Consider the following 26,381-nt stretch of genomic DNA (forward strand, 5'->3'; position numbering starts at 1 on the left):
TAATATTTAACCTTGGAAGCTATAATCCTAAATGCCGTCACTTCCTGGGGATTTCCAAATGGGTTTTTTTCTGCACACGGTGAAGTTAGAGTGTCTGTTGTCCTGAGGTTACTGCATGCCAGTTGCAAAAATTATACGGCCCTAACTTTCTCCTTGCTTTGGGCTCCATTCACCGAGAACAATACACCATGGAGGAAAATGGAAGGTCCAGAGTTTTTATACATTTTCCTTCCATAAAGGTCCCGGCACGCATTTGGCAGAGTACATTTGTGAACCATGTTCGGTGGGAAATAAGGATTAAATTGTTCCAATCAAAAAGCGTGAATAGCATATTGTGTGTGTGTGTGTGTGTGTTCAATTCCCATCCCATTGTTGTATGTCAGTCAGAACTAGCTGATGCTCTTCACTTTGACGACCACCTTCTTCTCCTTTACGCGTCTGTTCTGAAACCAGATAGTGACCTGTCGCTCCGACAGGTTCGTCTGGGCCGATATCCTCCTTCGTTTGTCCTTTGTTATGAATTTATTGGCCGCGTACTCGCGCTCAAGTTCCTTCAGTTGCACCTTGGTGTATGGCACGCGCTTCTTTCTTCCACGTCGGAAGGAGCTCAGGTCCCCTCCTACAGGAGACACCGCGTCTGGTGGAGCAAAACGGAAAGCGAAATGGATATAGTAAGCCGTTCACAAGCCATACACAAAAAAGGTTACATTTAAAACTGTCGCTGTCCCTATAGGAGAAGCCTTCGAAGAACCGTTTTTGGTTCCAGATAGAACCGCTTTCTGGTTCCATGTAGAACCCTTTCCACAGAAGGTTATACATGGAACCCAAAGGGGTTCTACCAGGAACCAAAAAGGGTTCTCCTATGGGGACAGCCGAATTACCCTTTTGGAACACTTTTTTCTAAGACTGTATTCTCATAAACGAATTTACAAACAAACACCCGTTATAATTTTTTTTACAGAAAAGGCATTGTTTCTAACATTTTGTTGTGGATTAAGCAAAAACAAACACAATGAAAAGTCGTTCTGGTTTATTGCGTAAAACCTGAGGGCTCTCTACCTATGTTGTACCTGGTATGGAGGATTTCCACATGTGTCCGAGCTGAGGCTGCTCCTTGGTGCAGTAGACCTGCCCGTTCCAGCCGTTAGTTAGAGCCCACGGCTGGTAGCTCTCCATGGGCAGCAGGGGCTCGTGCCTGTGTTCTGCTGGCCCGCTCATAGTTGGTACAACTGGCACGTCCAGGTAACTGGGTACGGGCTGGTATGGGACCGACGCATAGCTCGGATAGAAGGCGAACTCCTTGGCCCTGGAGGTGAAGTCATCGCCCGAAGCCGATGTGTCCATGTACTTCTCCCCGTACGCAGAGGGGGGCTGCGTGCCGCACGACTTTATGCTACTGTGGTGCGACATTCTGCACGGATAGTAGCCGCTACCGAAGTATCCATAGGGCAGGGACGCGCTGGATGAGCTTTGCACAGCCGAGCAAGGGCTGCACTGCTTGGATGGCTCGCCCATTCCCGAGGTTGGGACGTCGCTTGACGAGTATGCCGTGCTCGGAGCGAGGGACGCGGGGTGCGCCATCAGGTTCCTGCACTGGTTCGCCGCAAAGTTGCCTCCCGCAAAACCACCACCGCCAGCGTCCATGTTCTTGCTCACTTCATCGGAACCGCCGCCGTTGTCGTAGAGGAACATCACCGACGGGTCGACCCAGCGAGGACGGAAGAGCAGTGACGTTGTCATAGCACGACATCCAGCATTGAGGCTTCTGGCTCTTTTTTAAAAAAGCATAGAGGCTGAAAAAAGGAGATACTGATTCCGAGAGAGTAAGCGACTCTGACGCGCCCGGGTGCACCAAGGTCGCGCTTCTATTGGCTAAGAAGGGGCCACGTGATAGGCTATGCAAAGAGGACGATAAATATCTCCCAGTGCAGATAATTAAATGTAGAAAAAATGCGGCTTTGTAAGATGACCGTACCTATCAAGGGATTTGGCTTGTCTTTTTGCCGCTCAAAACGAGAGGGTTTCGTGAGTAAATAATAAATAAATAAATAAATATATATTTATATATCTATACTTATATATATATATATATATATATATATCACTCCTATATACGGTTACACTTCAAACCTAAATTGGTTTGAAAATGATTTTTATTTTATAATTGGAAAGCAAAATAAAAAGGATTTAGTAGTCCAGACGGTTTCAAAAGACTGCGGTGACTCACCAACTTAAATACATCCATACACGTTGCTTTTACTTACATAAAGGCAGTCCGTGTAAACATGTCTATGACACAATGTCATTGCTGATTATTTTGTACATGGTGGGCCTATATTAATTCCACAAAGTATAATCCATTCAAAGCCACACACCCCAATACAGCTCACATAATTAGTACATAGTGTAAGGAATGGTCGCCAAGGACACGCTTCCCAATATCCCATAAACGAAGATAGAGATGGGCTACTAGCTAATGTTAACAGTGTTTGAACAGACCGAACCACTGTGGGGAACACGGATGACTCATCCAAGAGACACGTATCGGATAGGGAGTGAAATAAAGAAGGAAAATAAACAAGGCTTTAGAACAACAAAAAAACATATACAGACTTGGAATACGTCCATCTCATTTTTCAACTAAAGATATTTAAGCTCAAATCCATGGGAGATTCTCTCAATCAAAATGCCCCGTTTTCATATCACTCAAATTAGAGCGACAGGTTCGAGCATTCAAGAAATGAGTGAGAATTCGGATAGACAGTGTGCCCAACAAATACCAGATCCCTCGCTTCCGACATGTTTACAATATGCAAAGACAGAAAAGAGTTATCAAGGTTGGCAACTCGGTTGTTTTTTACATAGCCTACGCGGTAGACGCGGTTAGAGGCCAAGGTCAAGTTGAAAGTTGCTGTCTAGCCGACGAGTCTGTTGGGTTATTCAGTCTTTGAAGGAAGGACCCGTCTGAGTTCTTGAAAAGGGCGGAAGAGGGGTGAGAATTCCTGGCCTAATGAAAGCTTTGGAGGGCATTAACTTTTACTATCATTTTGTTTTCTCGAACGTTTTATTCTCGTTGTGTCTAAGGAAACATTTTATGCATCATGTGTTTTGCACACTTCTGTCTCTCACATTGGAAAAGTAGGCTAATCGGAAAGTTGCATTTGCAAACTAGTCTCGTGTTTTGGAGACTTTTGGTGAAGACGGGTGAAAATGATGTGAAGTAGTATAGGCATGTCGTTGTGTTTTGTCTGCTTTATCCTGTTTACTTTTGGTGAAGACGGGTGAAAATGATGTGAAGTAGTACAGGCATGTCGTTGTGTTTTGTCTGCTTTATCCTGTTTACTTTTGGTGAAGACGGGTGAAAATGATGTGAAGTAGTATAGGCATGTCGTTGTGTTTTGTCTGCTTTATCCTGTTTACTTTTGGTGAAGACGGGTGAAAATGATGTGAAGTAGTATAGGCATGTCGTTGTGTTTTGTCTGCTTTGTCCTGTTTACTTTTGGTGAAGACGGGTGAAAATGATGTGAAGTAGTACAGGCATGTCGTTGTGTTTTGTCTGCTTTGTCCTGTTTACGGCTCTCCTTAGGGCTCTCCTTCCAAATATATTGTTTCAGGAGAAAAAAGCAAGAATATTATAGACAAAACCAGCCTAGACTTACCTATAGCCTATTTTCTCGGGTACAGTATAATGACATGAAAAATATGATCATTTGGTTGTAGTTAGTGAACTTCAGCGCTGTAAAAACAATAATAGGCCTAAATGAAATAATGCAAGCCGTCAACTGGCAAAGTTTGTTTCAGGCTATAAATGGAACCCAACAAAAGTGCTCAAAGAGTCATTCATATAGAATTCAAGCATTTTTCATAGGCATTCTTGCCTATTTTCGCGCCATAATACTATTATTGTGATGCGATCACATAATTCAGGAAGCATTTTTCCATAGGCATTCTCACCTATTATTACGTCATAATAATGTTAATAAAAACGTCAAAAGCACTGTGCCTCAGGCACAGTATAAATACTACCATTACGAATTCGATATTAAAGCCAGATCGCGTACAGGGTCCAAATGATCCATTACACAGTAATAACAAACGTAGGCATTATTAGCACGTCAAACCAGTTATTTCTTTGTAGGCCTGTTATTTGAATATTCTTGATGGGTGAGGGACTTAATAAACTGTCCTAGTCATCTTGGACCGCAGGAAGAGTAGATCCCCTAATTGGGGATCCTAATACATACAATGTATCAGACGTCAGATATGAGACAGAACATAAAGCCTCAAACAATGTCTATCTGAAGCCAAAAAACGTTGAAAAACATAACCTTATTGATTAACATTAGTATTCTACATGATTTCCAATACAAATGTACTCAATTTTGTTTAACCTGTCGGCTATTTAGGCAAGGTCGCGTGCAGGGTCCAAACCAGTTATTTTTTTGTAGTTATTTGTATATATTCTGGATGGATGAGGGATTTAATAAACTATCGCGGTCACCGGCGGCAGGTAGCCAAGTGGTTAGAGCGTTGGGCCAGTAACCGAAAGGTTGCTGGATCGAGTCCCCGAGCCGACAAGGGAGTAATCTGTCGTTCTGCCCCTAAACAAGGCAGTTAACCCACTGTTCGCAGGCCTTTGGTGTAAATAATAATTTGTTCTTAACTGACTTGCCTAGTTACATTTAAAAAAAGATAATATTATGACACACATTGCGCATGCACTCAGATGTTAACATGCCGTAACGGGACTCAAAATACATGTCATTAAAACACATCAATACATATGTTAGGCTGTTAGGATAGCCTAGATTCTACATGATGTATATCCTAAAGAAGTAGACGACTGATATCTTCCTAGATAAACTTGATTGAACTAACCCAGTCCTAATTCTTCGGACATAGATTGTTGACGTTGTACCTCTTTTTTTGTGAACGGTCAATCTATTCTTGCAATATTGAAATAAGTGTGTGTTTTTTAACCAACAATTATATATGTGGTTTATATGTGGCTTATATGTCCAATCTATAGCCTATGTTTAATCAATTTCATGTTCCGGGAAGGAGAATCTGTGATCCATAAATGAATATGTCAGCTTTTCAGATAGGCCAATTAGACATAATCCACATCCAGTGCTTATCTTTATCTTTATAGCCTCAATATATATATCGTGAAATGACACGATTTAGCGTTATCAAATATCTAGCTATTTTATTTTTATTTTCTTATGTAGCTAACCATGATGTGTAAAGGCCTAACTAACCTATAACAATGAAGTAGAACGGCTTTGTGAATCACGTTTAAATCATCAGGCTACATCTGGACTTTCTCTTTTTGCTCACATTAACATGGGTTGAACCAACAAAGATGTTCCAAAATCAAACGTTTGAAATGGTAATACATTACATTAAATATTTACATGAACTTAAAAAAAATAAATGGCAATGTAAGCAAGGTTCTGTCTTAAACCCAGGTTTTCTGGCGCGGGGCCTGCAATCAAAAAATAGGGAGCTGTCACGGAGACCATGGCGCGCGCAGATGCAGTCTGTTTTGGTGGTCTGACCAGAACAGACATCCCTATCGAGGAACAGACCACCGCCATGCGCCACAACAATGCCCAGACATTCTACTGGCTAGGGAGACCCGTCTGTAAAGTCCTTACCAAGAGCATAGACATTCTACTGGCTAGGGAGACCCGTCTCATTACCAAGAGCATAGACATTCTACTGGCTAGGGAGACCCGTCTGTAAAGTCATTACCAAGAGCATAGACATTCTGCTGGCTAGGGAGACCCGTCTGTAAAGTCATTACCAAGAGCATAGCCATTCTACTGGCTAGGGAGACCCGTCTCATTACCAAGAGCATAGACATTCTACTGGCTAGGGAGACCCGTCTGTAAAGTCCTTACCAAGAGCATAGACATTCTACTGGCTAGGGAGACCCGTCTGTAAAGTCCTTACCAAGAGCATAGACATTCTTAGTTTCGCCTGGCATTGTCATTTCGCAGCAAATAACAATGTTTTCATCCTATGTGACGTAAACAATAGGACTACAAAATAATTGTAAAACCATTAAAGGAAAATCTAAACCATTTGGAAAGCTATGAATTAACGTTATCATCATATTACTATTCTAATAACAATTGGTGAAATGCAGAATACGTTGCAAAGATGCGGGCCTATTCCCAACCCGTCTATTCTTTCCAATCCATAAAGTGAGAAAAATGTGCCTTATCCAGTTGTTGTGGTGTGACGTGAAACTAAATTGTGGTATAGAAAGTAAAGCCAAATAAATAGAAATCTGTTTCTGCGGTAGAGCCAGTGAACCACAGGGCGGCCTGGTAACTCTTCTATGTTCTCCGGACCTTAACGTGATGTGGCACTAAAGGATAAAATAAAAAGGAAATTGGCAAATAAGAGTCAACAGGGTGGCTCTTGAATCGCGCCTTTGACTGACAGATCCGTTATACATTCGCTCTGACTCAAAGTGTCACAAAGTAGAAGTCTTCAACATTTTGTTAACGGGCTGCTAAAACTGTAAGCTACATGTTACATTTATTGGCACAATGGAATCGCAGTAAATATATAGGCCTACAGTTCATTTCAATGAAACTTCAGCCGCTAGCCAGTTGCACATCTGTTGTATTTTCGAACGCTACCAGTCCCCCATCAGTGGACGGATTAGGCTAATTTACACCAGCCCCTGTAAAATACTGTAGCTCTTTCTGATGACATGAGCCCTTCCTACATATTATTGTCCCAAGGACGAGGCCGTGGAACTCTTTCCAGTTAACATACAAAGGGAAATGCATTATGTTTAACGCAAATTCTAATCAAGACGTCTTTATATATGCTGCAGAACATCCAGTCACTCACTCACTACCTATCAACAAGTTCACTCAGCTCGAGTCACCATGGAATTAGGCTAACATTTTCGTTTACCAATTTCTTTCCTGATGACGTTATTACTATGGCACAAACGCTTCACTATATAACCATTTGCGTTTTTGTATGGCCAAACGATTCGTCATTAACAATAAACAGCAAAAGCGGAATTTCCCACTAGCTTTAACATAAAATAAAGTTATTAAAAAGCAGCAGGCTATATTACACAATAGTTTACGGAAACGAACATCAAAAAAGTGTTAACAAATTACACCAAAAAACCTATAACCTATAGCCTGCAAGTGTTCAACAATAATGCCCATTCGCCTAAATATATAGGCTAGCCTACATGGGCTTTACCGTTCCTAGTTCTCAAGAAAAAAAACATAATTTGTGCAAAAGCCAAACTTTAAATACATCTTTATTGACATCCGTTGGTTTTGATTTAAAATGTGCAAACTTCACAGACAGATTCCAGTGAACGAAATTGTATTTTATGTTTTACTTTGTCCTCGGTTAAGAAATACCTCTAATCTGTGGTGATTTAGTCGCATGTCTCATCATTCCAAAGGAAAATTCATTTTTGTAAAGGAAATTCCTACATGTTTTGCAATAGTAAAACAAACAATCAATGGTGCAATGGTTATCCGCTATACACGATTTTGTAAGGGAATGATAATGAATAGATCGAATAAAATAGAACCTTTATTTCACTTTCTGAAATATGCCAAATAGAATCTATTCAAAGACATGCCATGTTAGTCACATTACAACGAGCTTCAATTTCACATAAACCAAATATACATTATTAAAGAAACACAAGTATTGCACAATGTCACATTCAGTTGGTCATTCAAAAAGTTCGATAGACATTTCATCACGTCAATGGGTCGTCGACACAACAGAACTCCCAATACATCACAGGTAGACACAATAACACACCGATAACAACATGAAAATCGTATTGGACACAATACAATTAATATCAAATTAGGCTACATTCCAATTGCATTGTTATATAACCAACGCACAAACCCACCTCGTCTCACCTTCTTTATCAATATAACATTTGCACATAGGCTACAAATGATGTGGTCAACATTTGGTCTTCAGTGAAACTAGGCTTCGGTGAACCTGGTCAAACTTGTAAAGGATAAACACAAATAAACGCGTGACCATGATGCAATAGGCTACATAAAGTCAGGACATTCGTTGAAGGCCATATTTCTAAAATTCTATAATTTCAATGGCTTCATATCCTGGAAAGGTAAAGAAAAGGCATGGCGCTCTCCATTTTCGATTCCCAAAGCCAACATGGGGATCTCCTCGACCATAAGACAACCGATCAGGTGTGTTGGCTTTTCAGTTAGGCAAGCTTTGTGTATTCCATAGGCTTTACCAACTCAAAAGGATAACTCGGATCGATACGGATTCTACATTGATTCCATACACTGGAATAGCGGTAGAATGAAGGTGAAAGATATACTAGCCTATATATTATTACGAGTCTCTTTCAAGCCTCATATATGGAAATACAAGGTCAGCCGAGTTATAGTTATAAAGATGAAAACAGGTAGGCCTATGGAGCGTTTCAGGTTCGCGCCAAGTGAGGTTTGAGCGTCACGGTTTTCCACGCTACCGATGACATTGTGGTAAACCATACCGTCGGCTACTGAATTGTGTTTTCGTTTTAATGGGGGGATGTAGGTTTCAGTGGCTCGTTAATCTCTTCGTTATACGGAAATGCAGTGCGTGAGAAGACCAGTTAGCGGTAACAAATAGAGGCGCGATGAGCTATAAAGGGGGGCTTAAAATTACAAGAGAAGAGATCTCCAGCTCGAGCCACCTTGCACTCTCTAGACATATTTCCGGGCGCGTTTCAAGGTCAAAGCATTTAAAGCTCTGGTGGCTGCGTCATCCAGTTTCAAGGCCAAGTTGAAGCCGGGGTGGTGGAGGTGCTAGGATAGCAGAACACGTATTCTTCCATTGGCATTTCCTCTTTACTAACAATCCTAACCAAATCCATTGAAATTGAACGTGTTTGATTTGTTTTGCCCTGGTGGGTATTGATGGAATAGCTCACTCTCGTTCAAAACGGAAATACTGAGACAGTAGGGTTGCAGGGTTTCACAGGGTTGCATCGCGCACTGCGCAGACTCCATGGTCAAGTTCACCTTAGGCCCGCTTGTAAAACCGAGAGGTGCGCAATCTGCAATGTCGCTGAGGGGGGCGCTTCCCTTTTAAATCGCGGTGTATAAGACACTATAGCAAAGACTAGAGCAAAACCACAACACACTGTGTCCCGTTTTCCTTTCGGTTCTTGCACTTATGTTGCCCACCTATATGGAGAACAGACATGTACTTGGATACATCCAACAATGAACGAGTCCGTTGTCCCATCCGTTGTCCTCCCAGTCCCATTATCTAAAACACACACAATAAAGTGCCACTACTGTAAACGAACAAGGTCATCTTTGAATTGCGCAAAAGAGCATTGTAAGTGTCAGCCTATCTGCTGACAGATCACAAGATAGTATCTGTCTTGACTGCAAAGTTGCATAACTCACAGGTAACACAGGGGCCATCTTGTATCCTATAGCACAAAGAGTGGCAAACAAGGGTATCCCAAGAGGGCATGAGATATGCCTATGTGAAAAAGAGGAGGTAGGGTGAATTCAGAAAGATTGGGACATCATAACAGTTTACTCCTGATGTGTTTATTTCTTGGTCTGGCTAGAGAAAATTAAAGTTATTATTAAAGCCCTTGCAGAGAAACCACATGACCAATATCACATTACTTAGTTGGTGTGACATCATAGAGGTGGGCAGAGCAAGCTTCAAACAGGAAGCTCACCACAAGAAGCACATGGCATGATCAGTGACATAGCTTTTATTCTGTTTTTATGTTAAGGTTATAAAACTGTCATAAATGATGCACAGTGCCAAATTGTGATGTAAATGTGCATACTATGTACTGGTGCATCAAAATGCATTAAAAAGTTGCCAATATAATGTATCAATTTTATAAATCAGTATTTTTTGTTGTTGTCCCGCTTTACCAACCATAGCTAAAGTAGGACAGCATGGAATAGCTAAAGTGGGACAGTCTTATAGGCTTTTCCAATGGAGGAAAGATATCCAGTTTACATTAGGGACCCCCTGTACTTAGGTTAGGCAAGGCTCTGGTTCTTGCAGTGCTATATCCTGTTAATTTTGTTTATTGTAGTACTGTTATTTGTACTGTTATATGACTGAATTTAGAAAAAGTGGGACACTTTTTGCATTTCCGTCTTATGTAACCTCTTCAGACATCTATCCAACATAATAGCCCAACACATGATACATTTCTGAAACCCATTGGGGTATAATTAGGACTATAATAATAGTGTCACATTTATCTAACCAGAGAGGAAGAGGCGAAGCGAGAGGTACAACTGAGCCCAAAATCTGTCTTCTACAGTTAGTGGCGTTTTTTCGTTTTTTTCGCTCACCAAGCGCAGAGTTTTTGTATGGAGGTCAATGAGAGAGTGTCGAATTTGGATAACAATACATTGAATGGCTTATTTGCTATGTGTTGCTTATTTGATTGAATAGAAGATTCGTAATCATTAGGTTGTTAGAAGTGCACTGATATAAGTAAGACACCTAAGATCCCGGCAACTTTTAGAAAAAAACACTTTATATCGGATTTGTGGCTAGTTCTCATTCGTTACCACAGCCACAAAGTCGTAAATCCCGCCTTTCTAAAATGTCGCTTCTTGAAATGTGTTTTTAAAGCTAACCCTAACCCTAACCTTAACCACACTTTTAACATTATGCCTAACCCTAACCTTAAATTAAAACAAAAAATCTAATGATTGTATTCATACATTTTTATGATGTACCCAATTCTGACTTTGTGGCTGTGGTAACTAGTGGAGACCGTTGGTCACACGAGTATCTGTCTTCTCATTGGCTAGAATGGTCCCACCTGATCTTGCCTCCTCCCGACTGCGTTCCATTTTTTAAGACATTTATTTTCATTGTTAGAGCGGCCACTAGAGTACTAGTGCCTTGTTTCCCAAAAGCACAAATGGGTGTGTCATGCCTCCTGTGAATAAGATATCATTTTTTGTGTGTGAGTGTGATTAGGAGACATCTTGAGGATTTCAGAGATGTATCATGTGTTGGGCTAATGTGTTGGATAGATGTCAAAAGAGGTTACAGAAGACTGAAATGCAAATTGGGTCCCACTTATACCGAATTCACCCTAGGGATTCATTGAAAATAAAACACGACTATCAATTTAAATATTTATATTTGCAAGGATTCTCTATATTAGATGTTTAATATACCCGATGCAACCTGAAGAAAATTAATTGCAAAACGTGTAGCAGCCTTACTAATACACAAGAAATGGAAACGTGTGATGTAGGCCTACACGAAATATTGCAAAATAATATTTCACGAAATGTCCGTCTACTTGGTATATAGAAACAAATACAGACCAATGGAATTGCCTTTTAAATAGGCGTTACAGTACAAACAATTGCATTTATATTTCACCCCACACAAAGGATTATGCTAATACATATTTAATATATAACAAGTTTATATGGTTTTAAACACTCAAAATTATCTTGCAAAACTCGAAGACAGGCAGAAATAGAAACCTAAAAGATACTTACTGATTATGCCACAGAGGGTATCATCAGATCAGAGATTCAGAATAAAACAATTGATAACCAACTATGTAGCTAGGCCTATGGAGTAGCCTAGTATGCTTTACTGCCAAAATACACAGAGGGTTTACATTTGACTGTGATTGTGGGTATGTCTACTACAAATATTTAGCCTTGGGCTATAAAATAACGTTCAGTGTTCTCAGACATGTCGGTATATTTCCATGAAGCCAGATGAATGGAGGGAAAACAGTTGAATGAGAGTGGAACGTCGCATAATGGCCTAACCAACAGATGTTTTTGGAATGGAAACGTTGGGATTTTCGGGTTTACACAGTATTAAATGCAATTCGTTTTAAATGATCAATGCATCCAATATTATGAATACAAGGGGGGCATTATAAGCAGGCCTAGACCCCCGTGGTACAGTGGTCAGCATTAATTAGTATTGTAGTTAGTTACTCATTATTACACTGTACTTATTACACTGTATTGTACTTAAACTTCACCCCAACATGCATCATGGTGTGGAAGTCATTCTTAATCTGAACAAGTAATAATAATGATTATTTACACAGTAGGACTAACGGCAGTATTCTTAACTGTTAACAAAATCCAAGCAAGATAGTTTGAAGAAATAAGCCATTTTGGTATCAATCAATGCAATATTATGAATACAACAACGCTCAATGGAATATAGGCTATATATTATGTATATACAGTATATATAGGGTATAGCCTATAACGCAAAGTTTCTCAAACCACCCACAATAGTTTAAAACATAGTAGGCTATGTCTTGTTGATAACTCAAACTTCAAAACATCGAGGAACTTATACACTTTCAGTTGTGTTGGTTGATCCAGGTAGCCAGGTCCCTATCTCTGGACATAGGCTTAAGGAAACAGTCTTGACTTACCCAAATAATTTCCCTCTCGTTGTCTCTCCCAACCGTGGAATTGTATCTGCTGAAGTAAAAAGCGAAATATTAGTTAGGTTCTAATGATACATTTTATTACCATGGTTCCGATTGTGACTCGGTGGATCGGACACTTCCTACCTGTCTATCTATCGATCGATGGATCTATCTATCTATCTAGCATTGACAACGTCCTCAATGATAACTTCTCATGGAGGGGCAATAACATAACATTATTTTCTCCACTTTCTCATTTTCATTTCAAGAACTTCCATTTTATCACACAGGTGGAATAATTGTATGGTAGCCAACTAGGGCTTCAAATGATTGAAGTGACATAGCCTTCATTTCTTACACAATTAAAAGACAGACAGAAATAGAAATCTAAAAGATAGAATTCCCTGTTTGCAGAATTGCTTTTTAGTACAGAAGATTCAAAATTGTTGTGCAACAAGTTACTGCTTTTGCCAGACAGAGCATCATCAGATGGGAGATAAAGAATACAACAATTCCTATGCAACTCTAAATTGACCTATGGGGAAGAGAGTAGCCTATGATTAGACAAAGGAATGAGAGTATAATCCAATCTGAAACGTTTATAGTTTTAACAGTATACTGTAGTGTGTTTCAGAGGGATACAGAGAATCGCGAGATAAAAGATGCAGACCTTAAAAACGGCATCTAATATCCTTACAGAACCGGCTCAAACACCTTTACTGTGAACTGTCATTGTAAGCGGAGAGTAGAGGGAGTGAGAGCTAGAGAAGAAAAGGAAGGCAGAGGGGGGAGGGGGAGATGGGCCTGTGTGCACTGTGAGAGAGGAATTTCACTCCGTCAGTCGCCCCCCTAAGAATCCGTGAGGGCTCGTGTGCCTTCCTATTTTTCAACAGGCGAGGGCGCACGAGGACAGCAATGGCTGCGCGAGACTGCTTGGTGGCATCCCTTGTCACGACGACCCCTGACGTCATCCTAGTCCCCAGTACACTGATACTGTGTATGAACTGTAGGACATGTACTATGAGTCAATGCACCTATTCTACAGACATGTTCCCTGCCCCATCCCTAACCTGCTCAATCTAACAGCGGAATCAGAGGACACAAGAACTGGATAGTCCAATAAGGAGTGGAGAAAGAATGATTAGCACTAGCATCCCGATTCTCCACACTTCTCCCAAAGTGTGCACTTGTACACTCCTCATCATGAATTTAAAAGCATTGCATTGGTATAAGCACCATGTTTTATCCATGATGGTTATTGTTGTGCAAGTGCACTTTGGTAGAATTTTGGAGAATCGGGACCCAGCTTTCCATACTTCATCTCCGTCAATGAGGTAATAACAGCTTGATCTGGATGCTTATATTTAAATTTAAATATTTATAGCCTATTCATATAAATCCTATTAAATTAATATTAGGTATCCTAATCCCTAATTATATGAGCCCATCCTTCAATAGTAATGAGAAAGAATACTGAGGATGCTATGTGTAATGTGTAATGTGTGACGCATAAGCAGAAAACAAACAGCCAGAGAGTTGTAATGGGCCCCATTACGATTCCAGGGCTCAACTTAAAACACCGTGAAATCTTTAAAGTGGTAATATCAAGTTCAACCTCCCCCAAAGGCCATAGCCTTAATAAAAGCCTTGTCCTTTATCACTGTGTTTAGTGACTTTTTACTGCGCTAGAGTACATTGATCAAAGAGAGGTTGGGAGACGTCCCGCATCCAGAAAACATGCACGGCGTCGCCTTTATCTGCGCGTGCGCAATCTCCAATAGAACACAGGCGTGTAGAATGTCAGAAATAGTTTTTTTTGTTTTACTCGGGAGACATGGCTGGACAAAAAATATATAATAATTCACAATAATCAAATGGTTGACTAGTCCAGAAATATGTAGCCCTCTAATATTTTTGAAGTTACAGACGTTTCTGACATGCTTATTTTGTATTTTATAAAGTTTCACCCTCTATGTTCAAATATTTGTCTAGCCATAATGAAGGCTATAGTATACCTGGTAAAACTATGCAATTACAGTAAAACAATGCTTCCTAAATTATAAGTCTTGGGTTGTAATCAAAAATTTTCCTGTGGCCCAACCTGGTCTCACAGTATTTCGTATTATTCTGTACTTAAATCCGAGAGACACCATCTAGTATGATATATTAAGTTTCATATGGTATGTGTTCATTTGTGGATGTCCATCACCCATTTCATATGATATGTTATGAATTACAATTCGTATTATAAGTTAAGAATTAGAAAAACGTACAATATGTTACGAATTTGCAAAAAGTACTATATGTTACGAATGTGTATAATATCTTCTAGCTAGGTGGCTATGCGGCTAACGTTAGCTAGCTGGCTAAAGTTATCTAGGCTAGGGTTTAGGGTTAGGGGTTAAGGTTAGGGGAAGGGTTAGCTCAAATGGTTAAGGTTAGTGTTAGGGGAAGAATTGGCTAACATGCTAAGTAGTTGCAAAGTAGCTAAAAGTAGTAAGTAGTATACAAGTTGCTTATTAGCAAAAATGTGAAAGTTGTCCATGACAACATTCAAACCCACAGCCTTTGGGTTGCTAGACGTTTGCATTATACGCCTACCCATCCACCCCGGCAAACCACCCTACTTTCGTTTTCGCCTTAAGCAACCATCTAGGTAACTATACCAAGTAACATATACTAATTTTAGTGTCCCGGATTTACATTTCTATGTTACGTCTAGTCTATGAGACCAGGCTGTGTAGCCCCATGTTGTTGGTTGTTCAGACTAATATGTCAAATGGTAGGTAATCTTAACTCTGACCACCAGGACTTGACCTCTGAGCACTTTACTTGACACCACTTTAGAGGAGGGGGTGAGAGAGGGAGAGGGGGGGTGGAGAGGGGTAGGACGGGGCATTGAGATGTGAGGAAGATTGCGTGTTCCGTTCCAATTCCGCAGGGTTCTATGGACACTTGGACAGGCCACTAAAGAGTGGACATCTCCATTTCATTTCATTAGACGCTTCGAGGCGCGCACGAAGCATGTTGATCCAAATGGAACATGTTTTAAACGCCTCTATTTAGCACCACTGAGAATAGATCTGATTTAACTTCCCTTTGGAATTGAAGTCTCAGCGACAATGTATTATATCAACGTGATCATTTTGTTATAAGATGGTCCTATGCATTGGTGGCTACGACGGTTTTGATTGTAATGCTTACAACGCTTTCCTTTAAGCTGAATAACTTGGCAAATACATTACTATGGTCTTCATTCTGTCCAGTGCAGCTTACTGCAATCAATTGAATAACAGGCCTTATATTGTCATGCATTGTTCTTCACATTAGACGTTTTAAAAGCACTGGGTTTTGTTTTAAACAAGCCATACGTTTTGAAAGCTGACAACTTCAGATTCACTCACACATAAGTACTACATGACCAAATTAAGGGGAGCCTTTGCACGTTGCAACAAACCTCACCATACTGTTATATTGTGCTCCTGCTGTGGATTACAAATATCACAATGCTAAACCAATTAGCTTCACCATTTAGCTTCAAAAACACCCTAATATTCCCCCCCCCCCAAAAATTGTGTTGCCTATTTTAATGACCACGTCACAACAAACAACGCAAATAATTTGCCCCTTGTCATGTAAATAGTGGGTTAATAATATGGATTATTTCATGGCATCACATTACACATAACCTGGTGTCCTATAAATTCGTTAATAATTATTTATCATTATAATTTACATATCAATATTGTTCATCATTTTAATAACTGAGTACCTCCTAAGAAGGACCTTTAGAACGTTTTAAAAATATATATAATTGAAATCTTGAAATTTTTCAGAATTCATCGTTTCGAACGGTTTTGTTTCCTTGTGGAAATTGAGGATTGGAGAACATTGATGTTCAGTGGACTATATATACTCTGTATACCTGCACAAAATCATTTGCTCGTTAGCTCATGCGGTGATAATGTGCTTGTAGCCAACACTCCTGTCCAAAGCTGTTTGTCTTCCCTATTATCTCTCATCCCGCGGTTGTGATTGCTCGTTCTCTGTTTATCCACATCCAATCGATGCGTGGCGTCATCAGGGGTGCCATTATGACGACTGCCCTATTAAGAATGACAGCTCGAGAGAAAGAGAATGCAATGGTGATCCCTCCCAGGGCTTGTGCCGCACTCTGAAGCGCTCGCCTCGCAGGATCAGAACGTACATCCCCCTCTCTTCTCTCCTCTCATTTCAATCAATTCCTCTACTCTTTTTTCTCCACTCTCACGACTGAATCCCCTCGCCACCCGTAGCCTGCAGTGTCACAGACAGCTTGGCTCTCTCCATAGTGATTTGGCGCCCGTTCATTCCACGCGCGTTCGTTCGTTCGTCGGTAATGGAAAACAGAAAGGAGATGGTGATGCTCGCGGAGGGAGGTCAACTTGGCACCGTGGTTGGCAAGACGGGCTCTAATTTCTCGGAAGCAGTTGGAAGACCCGCACAAGAACCGCAAGGAAAGACGGTCCACAGGAACTGCCTGAGCCCGGGTTCTTCACCCTACTCGCGAGACAGAGCGGACGAGGAGGTGGAGGGCGCACAGGGACGCGTGTGCGCTGATGTAAGGCCGGTTGGCATGTCTTCTTCTACCGAGAGACACCGGATGGATCGCACCAACAAAGAAACCAGCAGCTCGGACACTGAGTCAGACTTCTATGAGGAAATTGATGTGAGCTGCACGCCAGAAAGCATGGACTACCCCAATGGGAAAGGTAATGAAAAAAACGGCATGACAGTATTCATTTCGTTTTCTCAACACATTGCACGGATGTGATTTTGAATGTGGGAAAATGTAAATTAATGAATGCAATCGATGTGACGGTGTAAATATGGTCTACAATCGATTGCTAGCAGCCTATTTCTGTGCATGCAGTCCAGAATGAAAAAAAGTAAATTATGGCGTAACATATGCAAGATATTCCGTACGATTGAATTATGGATAGGGAGTGACAATTTACTGAACATAATTGTTATTGTTTTTATAACAACGTTCATTTGGAATGAATTAATTTCTCTATAGATTGTTACATCCACACTCATGAGAGATCTCGGCTTGTTATTGGGTTACACCCCCTTAGCTAGGGTTTTAACCACAGTGACACTTTTAAAACGAGTTACCCCGGGGCCAGACACCCTGTAGCAAATTAACCAATCTGCACGCATGCTGCTAGTAGAGATTTTAAGTAAACAAACCCCAAATAAAAATGGCAGACCCCAAAACACTAAAATACCTTATTAATTCGTTGGTAGACTGATTGGAATTATCTATGGACCATACCCCAGGAGAACTGACATCAAACTGGTCATGTCTTTATGAAAAATAGGTTCCAAATGAGTTGTCTAATGCTTACCATATGTATTTTGAGGTCCTGCTTTCAAATGAATGGGAAACAGTATCCTACATGTTGAACGAATGATTATATATGCTATTATCTTCACATTAAATCGGGTTCTGCATAAAATATAACTATCACAATGATGGATTAATATAATTATCCCTTCTGCAGTTAGCTATGGTATTCATTTATCTGGATTATTTAGTTTACTCTAGGCCTACATAGGCTTAATTTATGATGAGATGCATTTTAGCTAGTTGTGGTGCTCTGCTTTCGATTTTTGTCAACCTCAGTCAAACGAAAAATAAAAGCTGCAGTGACAATTATACAAAAACAAAAATAACAAAAGAAAACCTGTACAACACTTAATTGTAGGATACTATTGTCATCAAATGTACCTTTAGGCTATTCTATAACTAATAATCTGATTAATGTTTTAAACCCATTCCAGGTCGAAACGGTGATTCCCCCTGCCACCCGGTTGACAGCGGCATGGATCTTGGTAAGATGGGTTCGGGACAGGGCTCGCTGTCCTACGGGGCCGACGCGATGCGACGGTACCGGACAGCATTCACTCGGGAGCAAATCGGCCGGTTGGAGAAGGAATTCTACCGGGAGAATTACGTGTCCAGGCCGAGGAGATGTGAACTGGCGGCTTCACTAAATTTACCAGAGACCACAATCAAGGTAAGATAAGGCTCTTCGGCTTTAACAGAAGCCTATTTCAACATCATAACGTTTCTCTACAACATATGAGTCTATTGCCAATATAACATATTTGGCATAGAAAGGACATATCTTAGTTGCAAATCTAAAAAGAAAATATGAGTTCACTTGAAATCATGTCAGACAAATCGAGGCCTAGGCTACTCAGCCTATATTTATGTGGGTTCTCAAAACAATACAGTAAATGCAATTTCACGGGCAATATTTACCTAAATTAAACGTTAATTCATTGTGTTAATGATTAAACAGAAAACATTTAAGGGGCGAGCTTATGTATCCATTAATGAGGTGGAATTTGCATAGGCCTATAGTATATATATATGAAGCGGATATATACACTGAGCTTACAAAACATTAGGAACACCTTTCTAATATTGAGTTGCACCCCCTTTTGCATTCAGAACAGCCTCAATTCGTCGGGGCATGGACTCTACAAGGCGTGGAAAGCGTTCCACAGGAATGCTGTCCTATGTTGACTCCAATGCTTCCCACAGTTGTCTCAAGTTGGCTGGATGTCCTTTGGGTGGTCGGCCATTCTTGATACACACAGGAAACTGTTGAGAGTAAAACCCTGCAGCGTTGCAGTTCTTGACACACTCAAACCCGTGCACCTGCCTGCCACCTACTGCCATACCCCGTTCAAAGGCACTTAAATATTTTGTCTTGCCCATTCGCCCTCAATGTCACACATACACAATCCATGGCTCAATTGTCTCAAGGCTTAAAAATCCTTCTTTATCATGTCTCCTCCCCTTCATCTACACTGACTGAAGCGGATTTTTCACCTGGATTCACCTGGTCAGTCGATGTCATGGAAAGAGCAGGTGTTCCTAATGTTTTGTACACTCCGTACAAAACAGTCTGCCCACTGCTCTCTAACTGTAAGGCCATTTGGAACCGTGGGTAAACGTACAAAAACAGCTGTAAATCTGTTATCTGTCTCATCACATACGTATGAAGGTTCATATTTTACCTCGCCTGTCTGTATGTTTGTGTTCCATAGGTGTGGTTCCAGAACCGCCGAATGAAGGACAAGCGGCAGCGTCTGGCCATGACGTGGCCTCACCCTGCCGACCCCGCCTTCTACACCTACATGATGAACCACGCGGCCGCCACTGGGAATCTCGGTTACTCCTTCCCGTCCCACCTGCCATTACCGTATTACTCCCACCTTGGGGTCGGAGCCGGCTCGGCCTCCTCCGCCACCCCATTCTCCAACCCACTCAGGTCCCTCGACAGTTTCCGGATGTTGTCTCATCCCTACCAGAGGCCGGAGCTGCTGTGTGCGTTCAGGCACCCATCCCTGTACCCCAGCCCGGCCCACAGCCTCGGTCCCGGGGGGAGTCCCTGTTCCTGCCTCGCCTGTCACTCCGCTCAAACAAACGGCTTTCCACAGAGGCCCACCGGGTCAGACTTCCCGTGCTCCCCAACGACCAGGACTGACGCGTTTCTGACGTTTACACCGTCGGTGCTGAGCAAGTCCTCGCCGGTGACTTTGGACCAGAGAGAGGAGGTGCCATTGACCAGATAAAACGAAGAGAGTACATCTACATGTGTTCATTGGACTGAGTCAATGAAGCGCAGAAGAGGGCCATACGCTTTTACCATGATGAGCTTTTATCAAACTTAAAGAAAACACATGAACAAGACTCAAACAGCATGAATAGAACGCTCGTGTGGAGCAGACTCCATATCCGCAGCAGCATAAACGACAGGTACTGCAGCGCGTGCTGTTACATACACCTGCTACATAACAAAAAGGAGAGGTGAGCGAGCTCGGAGTGCAAAAAATAGCCTACCCAGTTTTTAAGCTACATGTTTTCAAGCACCAACACGATGATCTCACACATCACGCTATCCACTGAAAAAATACATTTCAGTTACAAAACCCCATGCAGACCATGAAATATTCCGAGATCGGACAAAAAACACATTTGATTTATCTAAGATTAATTTGGTGCGAGGAAAGAGAGCGCGCGGGTGGACTGGGAATTACAGACAAACGTTTATCTCCGTGATGGATGGTGTTAACGGTTTATCATTATTTGTAGTCTCTTCACATGTCCAAATTGACCTACATATATGGGTAGGCTAGTTACACTAGAATGATGTTTTCCATCTTCTTTTTTTAACAAGGGAATTTGTTAACAGACTGCACCGTCTCATTATGGCTCCCTCTCCCTGCCCGAGTGTCCCTTTTTTGAAGGTCTGGGGCGGAAATGTGCAGATGCTGGTAAAATTAGTAAGTGATGTATATGTACGTGGCAGATGAATTTTGAGTGTTGAATTAATGATAATACCGGCCGCGCGCGGAGACCGGGAGGGATCGTTTCTGCCAAGCCGTAACAAGGCGCCAGGGGAACGGATTAGCTCGCTTTGGCTTGACGGGGGAAGAGAGAAAGACAAGCCACTGGACAATCACACCAGGCAAATTAGGCCGAGTTCGTTCGAGCTGCCCATCTCACCCATATACCCTCGACTGAACACTAGCCACCACCTCTTTCCCCCTGCCCACCCCCAATTCTACCCCATTCTATTTTACCCTTAGCCAATGTTCATAAGACCGAATGCTTGGATAAATGCATTTATAACGACTGATTCTGATACTATAAGCCTTATATTTATTATACTCATTCTAAAATAGTTTGAGGAAATTGCTATTATTTCTTTGTTTCCATGTATCGCTTTGCACTGTTACTGGCATAGTATTTCATCGAAATAACCCTGTCATGTTTTAGGGAAATTTCTGCAAAAAGGCTCAAGAGAGCGAATTCACTCTCTGGTAATTTTTGCTGAATATATTGTTGGATTGTTCTGGACTTCAAATTTGCAATAAACAGCATTTCAAACAACAAAATCAATCGAATGTTTTATTCTACAGCTCACGGAATAGGCATACTAAGTTTTCATTGCAGCCTGGGCATCAAGGGAAGGCCTACATGTAGAATCGTAATCTAAATCAAATCAAAACAAGTATATTCCAAAAGGTTATTCATATTCTATTGATATAAAACCAATTAATTGCACATTGTTAGGCCTAAAATAATATAAGTAGGCCTACGTAACTTCCTAGCAATGCATTTACTTGTAGGACTATTATAGACAAATGCCATAGAAAAATATAATATAAAATAGACCTAAGGTACAGGGCATTGTCATTGCATATTGCTCCTAACGAGAGCAGTAATTTGACTGAAGTGTTCGGTGTCAAAACACAGAATTGCTGGGCGTCGTCTTGTGATGGGCGCGCGAGAGGATATGACAGCTAAGCGGTCCCCGGGATCCGTTAACGCCAGTCATTATTTTCTCTCCCATCCATCGGTTAATAGACAACGGCAGAATTTGTTGTCTCGAGAAGATATTGGAATGGTAAAAGATCGATGATCTAACTGGCCCCACCAATCAGCGTGAGCTTAATTTGTTGCGTTTGACGCGTAATTGAGTCGCAGGCTCTCCGTAAACGAGATATTTCTGTATATAATAGGACACTAGAAAGTGGCTGTAGCACCACGAGCTCAGGGGCTTTTAATATGTGTTTAAATCGTCGAGAGGGTAGATTAGAAGTTATTTCAGCAAATGAGTAGTGCAAATGTGTGACATTTAAGTCGAGGGTGGATAAAAGCATTCCAACATGAAATGTGAAATTCCAATATTCAATGGTCTTGTAAAACGCAGTAACAAATGATCTATATAAGCCTAATTATGTATTGAGGGTAAAATTAGATAAACTAAGTCATGGTCGTGCTCTAGTTAACACATTTTCAATCGTTATCTAACGAATAAACGAGACAGCATTAGCTTACTGTTGTTTTAACTTAGCCTACCATTTTAGAAAACAATACGGCCTTATTATCGTGATACCTTTCCCTTTCCTATAAACACACGTTTCTAAAATATATTAGCCTATATCAATTTTTCTATCTGAAGAGAAAATAATGTGTTGGCTAATTATTCGTTAAATCATGCTCCCATCCGGCGTGCATTCCGGTGTGTCAAGAGGTAAAAGGTTCGCCCTAATCAGTCAGCCCCCGCGAGCCCCCTCTGAAATACCCTCCACCCTACCCGCGCCCGTCTGATTGATCGCCTTATTAACTGGAGTTCTTGTAAGTGTGACCGAGCTGATTAAAATGCATATGTTTGGAATAATACACCGTTTAAGCCGCCCGGCAGAAGCCACAAGGCAGATTTATGTAAGCCATCACGCCATATTTCTGCCTTATACGGAGATTGCAGGACGAAAATATGTTTGAAAAATGTTTTGGCTTGTGCATGATAAAATAACAGCAAAAAAATTAAAAATGTACGAAATAGATATTCAAATGCATTGGCCATTTCACAATTGTTTCCCATTGGACAGTGGCAGTGTGGGTTATGGTTAGTGGCCAGGACTGGTTGGGGCTGATTTGGATGAACCCATACAGTAGCAGCCCCCACCACCACCATATGATCCTCTTTTCAAACGCGCATCACAGTGCCAGAATGACACATAAGTGATACAAATTACAACCACATTTACCCAACAACACATATGGATCCCCAGCTATCCCTTACTAAGTTGAATCCACAATGGCCTAATCCACCATTAACACTCAATTTAATCGCTGGAAGACAGTATACGACCGAGCAACAAGATATGATAGACTTCTCTATTGCACACGTAACAGCAATTACCTCGGCCTTAGAAGATGTTATTAGTGAGAATTGGCGCAGGGCTCGTCGGATCCCTGACTAGCACAAAGCGTTTTGATAGGGGAGGTGCGGAGCAGCTGTCCACTGAATAGAGAAAAAACCACAGCCATCCTATCCGAGGCTGCTGCTGCTGTTTAAATTGTACTACATTCTAATTTACAGGCCCTTGTCGTAGCGCGCAGGGCTGGCGAGGAGGCGTGGATGGACCAATCACAGAGTAATGATGATGAATGGGGAATTAATGCACACACAAGCGAGACAATTTAAGCCTTCATCTGTTTAAATAGACTTCCAATATCATTTGGAAACGGAGGTCACGTTAAATCAATCGGGCGACGCGTGAAAGTCGTTTTCGGTGGCGTCTTTATCAACATTATTTACGGCGCACGGGAGAGGGCTTTACTGCCGGGCCGGGCTCGGGAGGGGGGAGGAGGTAGAAGGGTCCCGCTGCTCAGAGCTGGTGACATGAGAGAGTTGGGGTGTCTCTTCAATTGTCACCGGTTATTTTATTCAGGTGGAACTAAATATGTTGTAGCTATAGCGTTTGTTTATGCGAGTCAATTCAGACTGGCCCATAACAATTTCCCTCACCTAACAGAGCTGTATGGATATAAAGCCAGAGTTTAATGGCCCAATATCTTATGTATGCATGTTTACACCATATGTTTACACACAATGTAGCCCCAGAGACAAGAATAAAGCAATGGCTGGCAAGAGGCAAGATAGGGGGATGCTTTCAAACTGCCTCTTTTTGCAACGCCATCGTTGTCTTTTAAGTCAATATGATTACACAATTCCCTGTTTATTTCACATGATTCTTTATCAAATATACTCACCAAAACGGTTCTCCACTAACACTTCTGGGAAACACTATAGCTCTCAAGAACCCAAGGGGCTCAAGGGGGCTTACAGTTTCCCCCTCTTGGATTCTCAGCTGAAGGTATGGCCGGTTGTGAACTACAATACCGACGCTCTGTTTTAACGTTTAGAAACCTTAATAATCCTCCCTTGCGATATGGTTTTGGAAACATAAAGCCCTCTACTTTCACATCACATCAAAATAATTTCACAACTAGAAAATATACACTTGGGCCGCCTACTGTACACTGTTTTAACCGGTTTTAACACATTTGTAGCCGACAGTATTTTTCGGTTCCAACACTATTCTGGTGTCCTCCCGTTACGCACAGGTGTTAGGAGATGCTTCAAGAGATACTTCGAGCAGTTGGTCGCCTCTGTGTTCTGTAAACAAAAAGCTGTAACATGGCCTTGTGGGAACCATAACCCTATAAAGGTGCGTAGTAACCTAATTAACATTGTATTTTGTTTTAATTCTTGCCGTTGAGAAAGTTCCAAATGTTTCTAAAACCATATTGTAAGCGAGGCGTATTGACGTTTAGACATAGATTCGGGACAGCGTTGGAGCGTCGGTGCATTTGCTTCAGGCGGCAGACAGGTTCATGATAAGAAGGTATATGTTTTACATTACCTGTCTATAAATGGGCTAGATGGAAACACAACGAACTTTGCGTAGATTATGCTGCGTTCAAGTGATGGCGGGAAATCTAAAATACGACCTTCGTACTGGGAAAAATGCACCTGAACGCCCCTTCAACTCGTATCACGGACCACTGAAAATGTAAACAAAATGGCCGTGAGTTCAGCTGTCAATGGTGAGAATGGTTCTTGCGTCCATTCCGAGCACCTGAAAGCTCCAAATCGTTGACATGAACGCGGCATTAGGAGCCTATAGGGCCGTCTACTTCTGTGATTAATAAAACAAATAGTCAACAACAAAAATTCAACGGTCATCCAACTCGGAAATTCCAAGTCGGCCTTCCCCTTCCCAGTGAAAATCTCACTTTTAAAAGTGAATAGCCTATTCTGTTAACTCTTACCCTAGTAACGTTGTTGACTCATCCTATACTCGTATTCGTAGTCAAAGCGTAAATTGACAACAACAAAAAAACACTTAAAAAACACCACCTCAAACTTGTATCTCAAACAGGCCATTTCAAAATGCTTGCTATTTCCTCACAGAGGATGATGTCATCCTTAGGAGAACGAGCTGACCAATCAGTGATATATTGGCGTTAATATTTTTTGAACGCCCAGTATATGCCCACACCATTCTGTTGTTACTTTAACTGAACAACTAGAGATGTTATCAAGAGCTTCAGACTTCTTGGCATAATGGTTAAGGTGTTGGCTTGACCGTCACTGGACCTGGGTTCAAATCCCAGTCAGGGCTACTCTTTGAATTTGCTACAATATGTACTCCATATACAGTCCCTCAGAAACTATTCACACCCCTCGACTTATTTCAAGTTTTGTTGTTACAGCCTGAATTACCAATTGATTAAAAAGTTGTTTTTTCTTCACCCATCTACACAAAATACCCCATAATGACAAAGTGATCAGATATTTTTAGAATTTTTTGCAAATTAATTGAAAATGAAATACAGAAATAACTCACTTACATAAGTATTCAGAACCCTGAGTCAATAGGCATTAAAATCACACTTGGCAGGGATTACAGCTGTGAGTCTTTCTGAGTAGGTCTCTAAGAGCTTTGCACACCTGGATTGTACAATATTTGCACATTGATTTTCCTCCCAGTGTCTGTTAGAAAGCAGACTGAACCAGGATTTCTTCTAAGATTTAGCCTGTGCTTAGCTCTATTCCGTTTCTAATTTTGGCATTTTTTGTACCCCATTTTTCTCCCCAATTTCTTTATTACGATCTTGTCTCATCACTGCAACTCCCCAAATGGGCTCGGGAGAGGCGATGGTTGAATCATTTATCCTCCAAAACATAACCCGCCAAACCGCTCTTCTTAACACCCGCTCGCTTAACCCGGCAGCCAGCTGCACCAATGTGTTGGAGGAAACACTGTTCAACTGACGACTGGAGTCAGCCTGCAGGCGCCTGACCCACCACAAGGAGTCGCAAATGCAGGATGAGCCAAGTAAAGTCCCTCCGGCCAAACCCTCCCCTAACCCGGACAACACTGGGCCAATTGTGCGCCGCCCTATGGGACCCTCGGTCACGGGATCAAACACCAGGCTGTAGTGACGCCGCAACACTGCGCTACTCGGGAGGCCTAGTCCGTTTCTTTTTATCCTAAAAAACGT

At 41.5% G+C, this 26,381-nt stretch overlaps 2 protein-coding genes across 3 annotated transcripts; one reads left to right on the top strand and one right to left on the bottom strand.

Moving 5' to 3' along the window:
- Positions 1-359: 359 nt before the first annotated feature.
- Positions 360-1,765, bottom strand: LOC120022779 (homeobox protein Hox-A13a). The gene is made up of 2 exons (XM_038966774.1): positions 1,071-1,765; positions 360-637 (listed from the first exon to the last, which is right to left on the bottom strand). The coding sequence occupies exons 1-2, from the start codon at positions 1,738-1,740 to the stop codon at positions 390-392; spliced, it is 918 nt and encodes a 305-aa protein (XP_038822702.1). The 5' UTR covers positions 1,741-1,765; the 3' UTR covers positions 360-389.
- A 15,070-nt stretch (positions 1,766-16,835) lies between these two features.
- On the top strand, positions 16,836-20,089 carry LOC120022093 (homeobox protein XHOX-3-like). Of its 2 annotated transcripts, none has more exons than XM_038965909.1 (3): positions 16,836-17,208; positions 18,284-18,519; positions 19,562-20,089. In XM_038965909.1, exons 1-3 carry the CDS (start codon positions 16,836-16,838, stop codon positions 20,087-20,089), a joined length of 1,137 nt encoding a protein of 378 aa, XP_038821837.1. The 2 variants fall into 2 exon arrangements, with proteins under 2 accessions (XP_038821837.1, XP_038821838.1); XM_038965910.1 differs by having other exon boundaries at positions 16,836-17,206; positions 18,372-18,519.
- The last annotated feature ends 6,292 nt before the right edge of the window (positions 20,090-26,381 follow it).

This window comes from Salvelinus namaycush, chromosome 27 (genome assembly GCF_016432855.1).
Source record: "Salvelinus namaycush isolate Seneca chromosome 27, SaNama_1.0, whole genome shotgun sequence".
Classification (NCBI taxonomy): domain Eukaryota; kingdom Metazoa; phylum Chordata; class Actinopteri; order Salmoniformes; family Salmonidae; genus Salvelinus; species Salvelinus namaycush.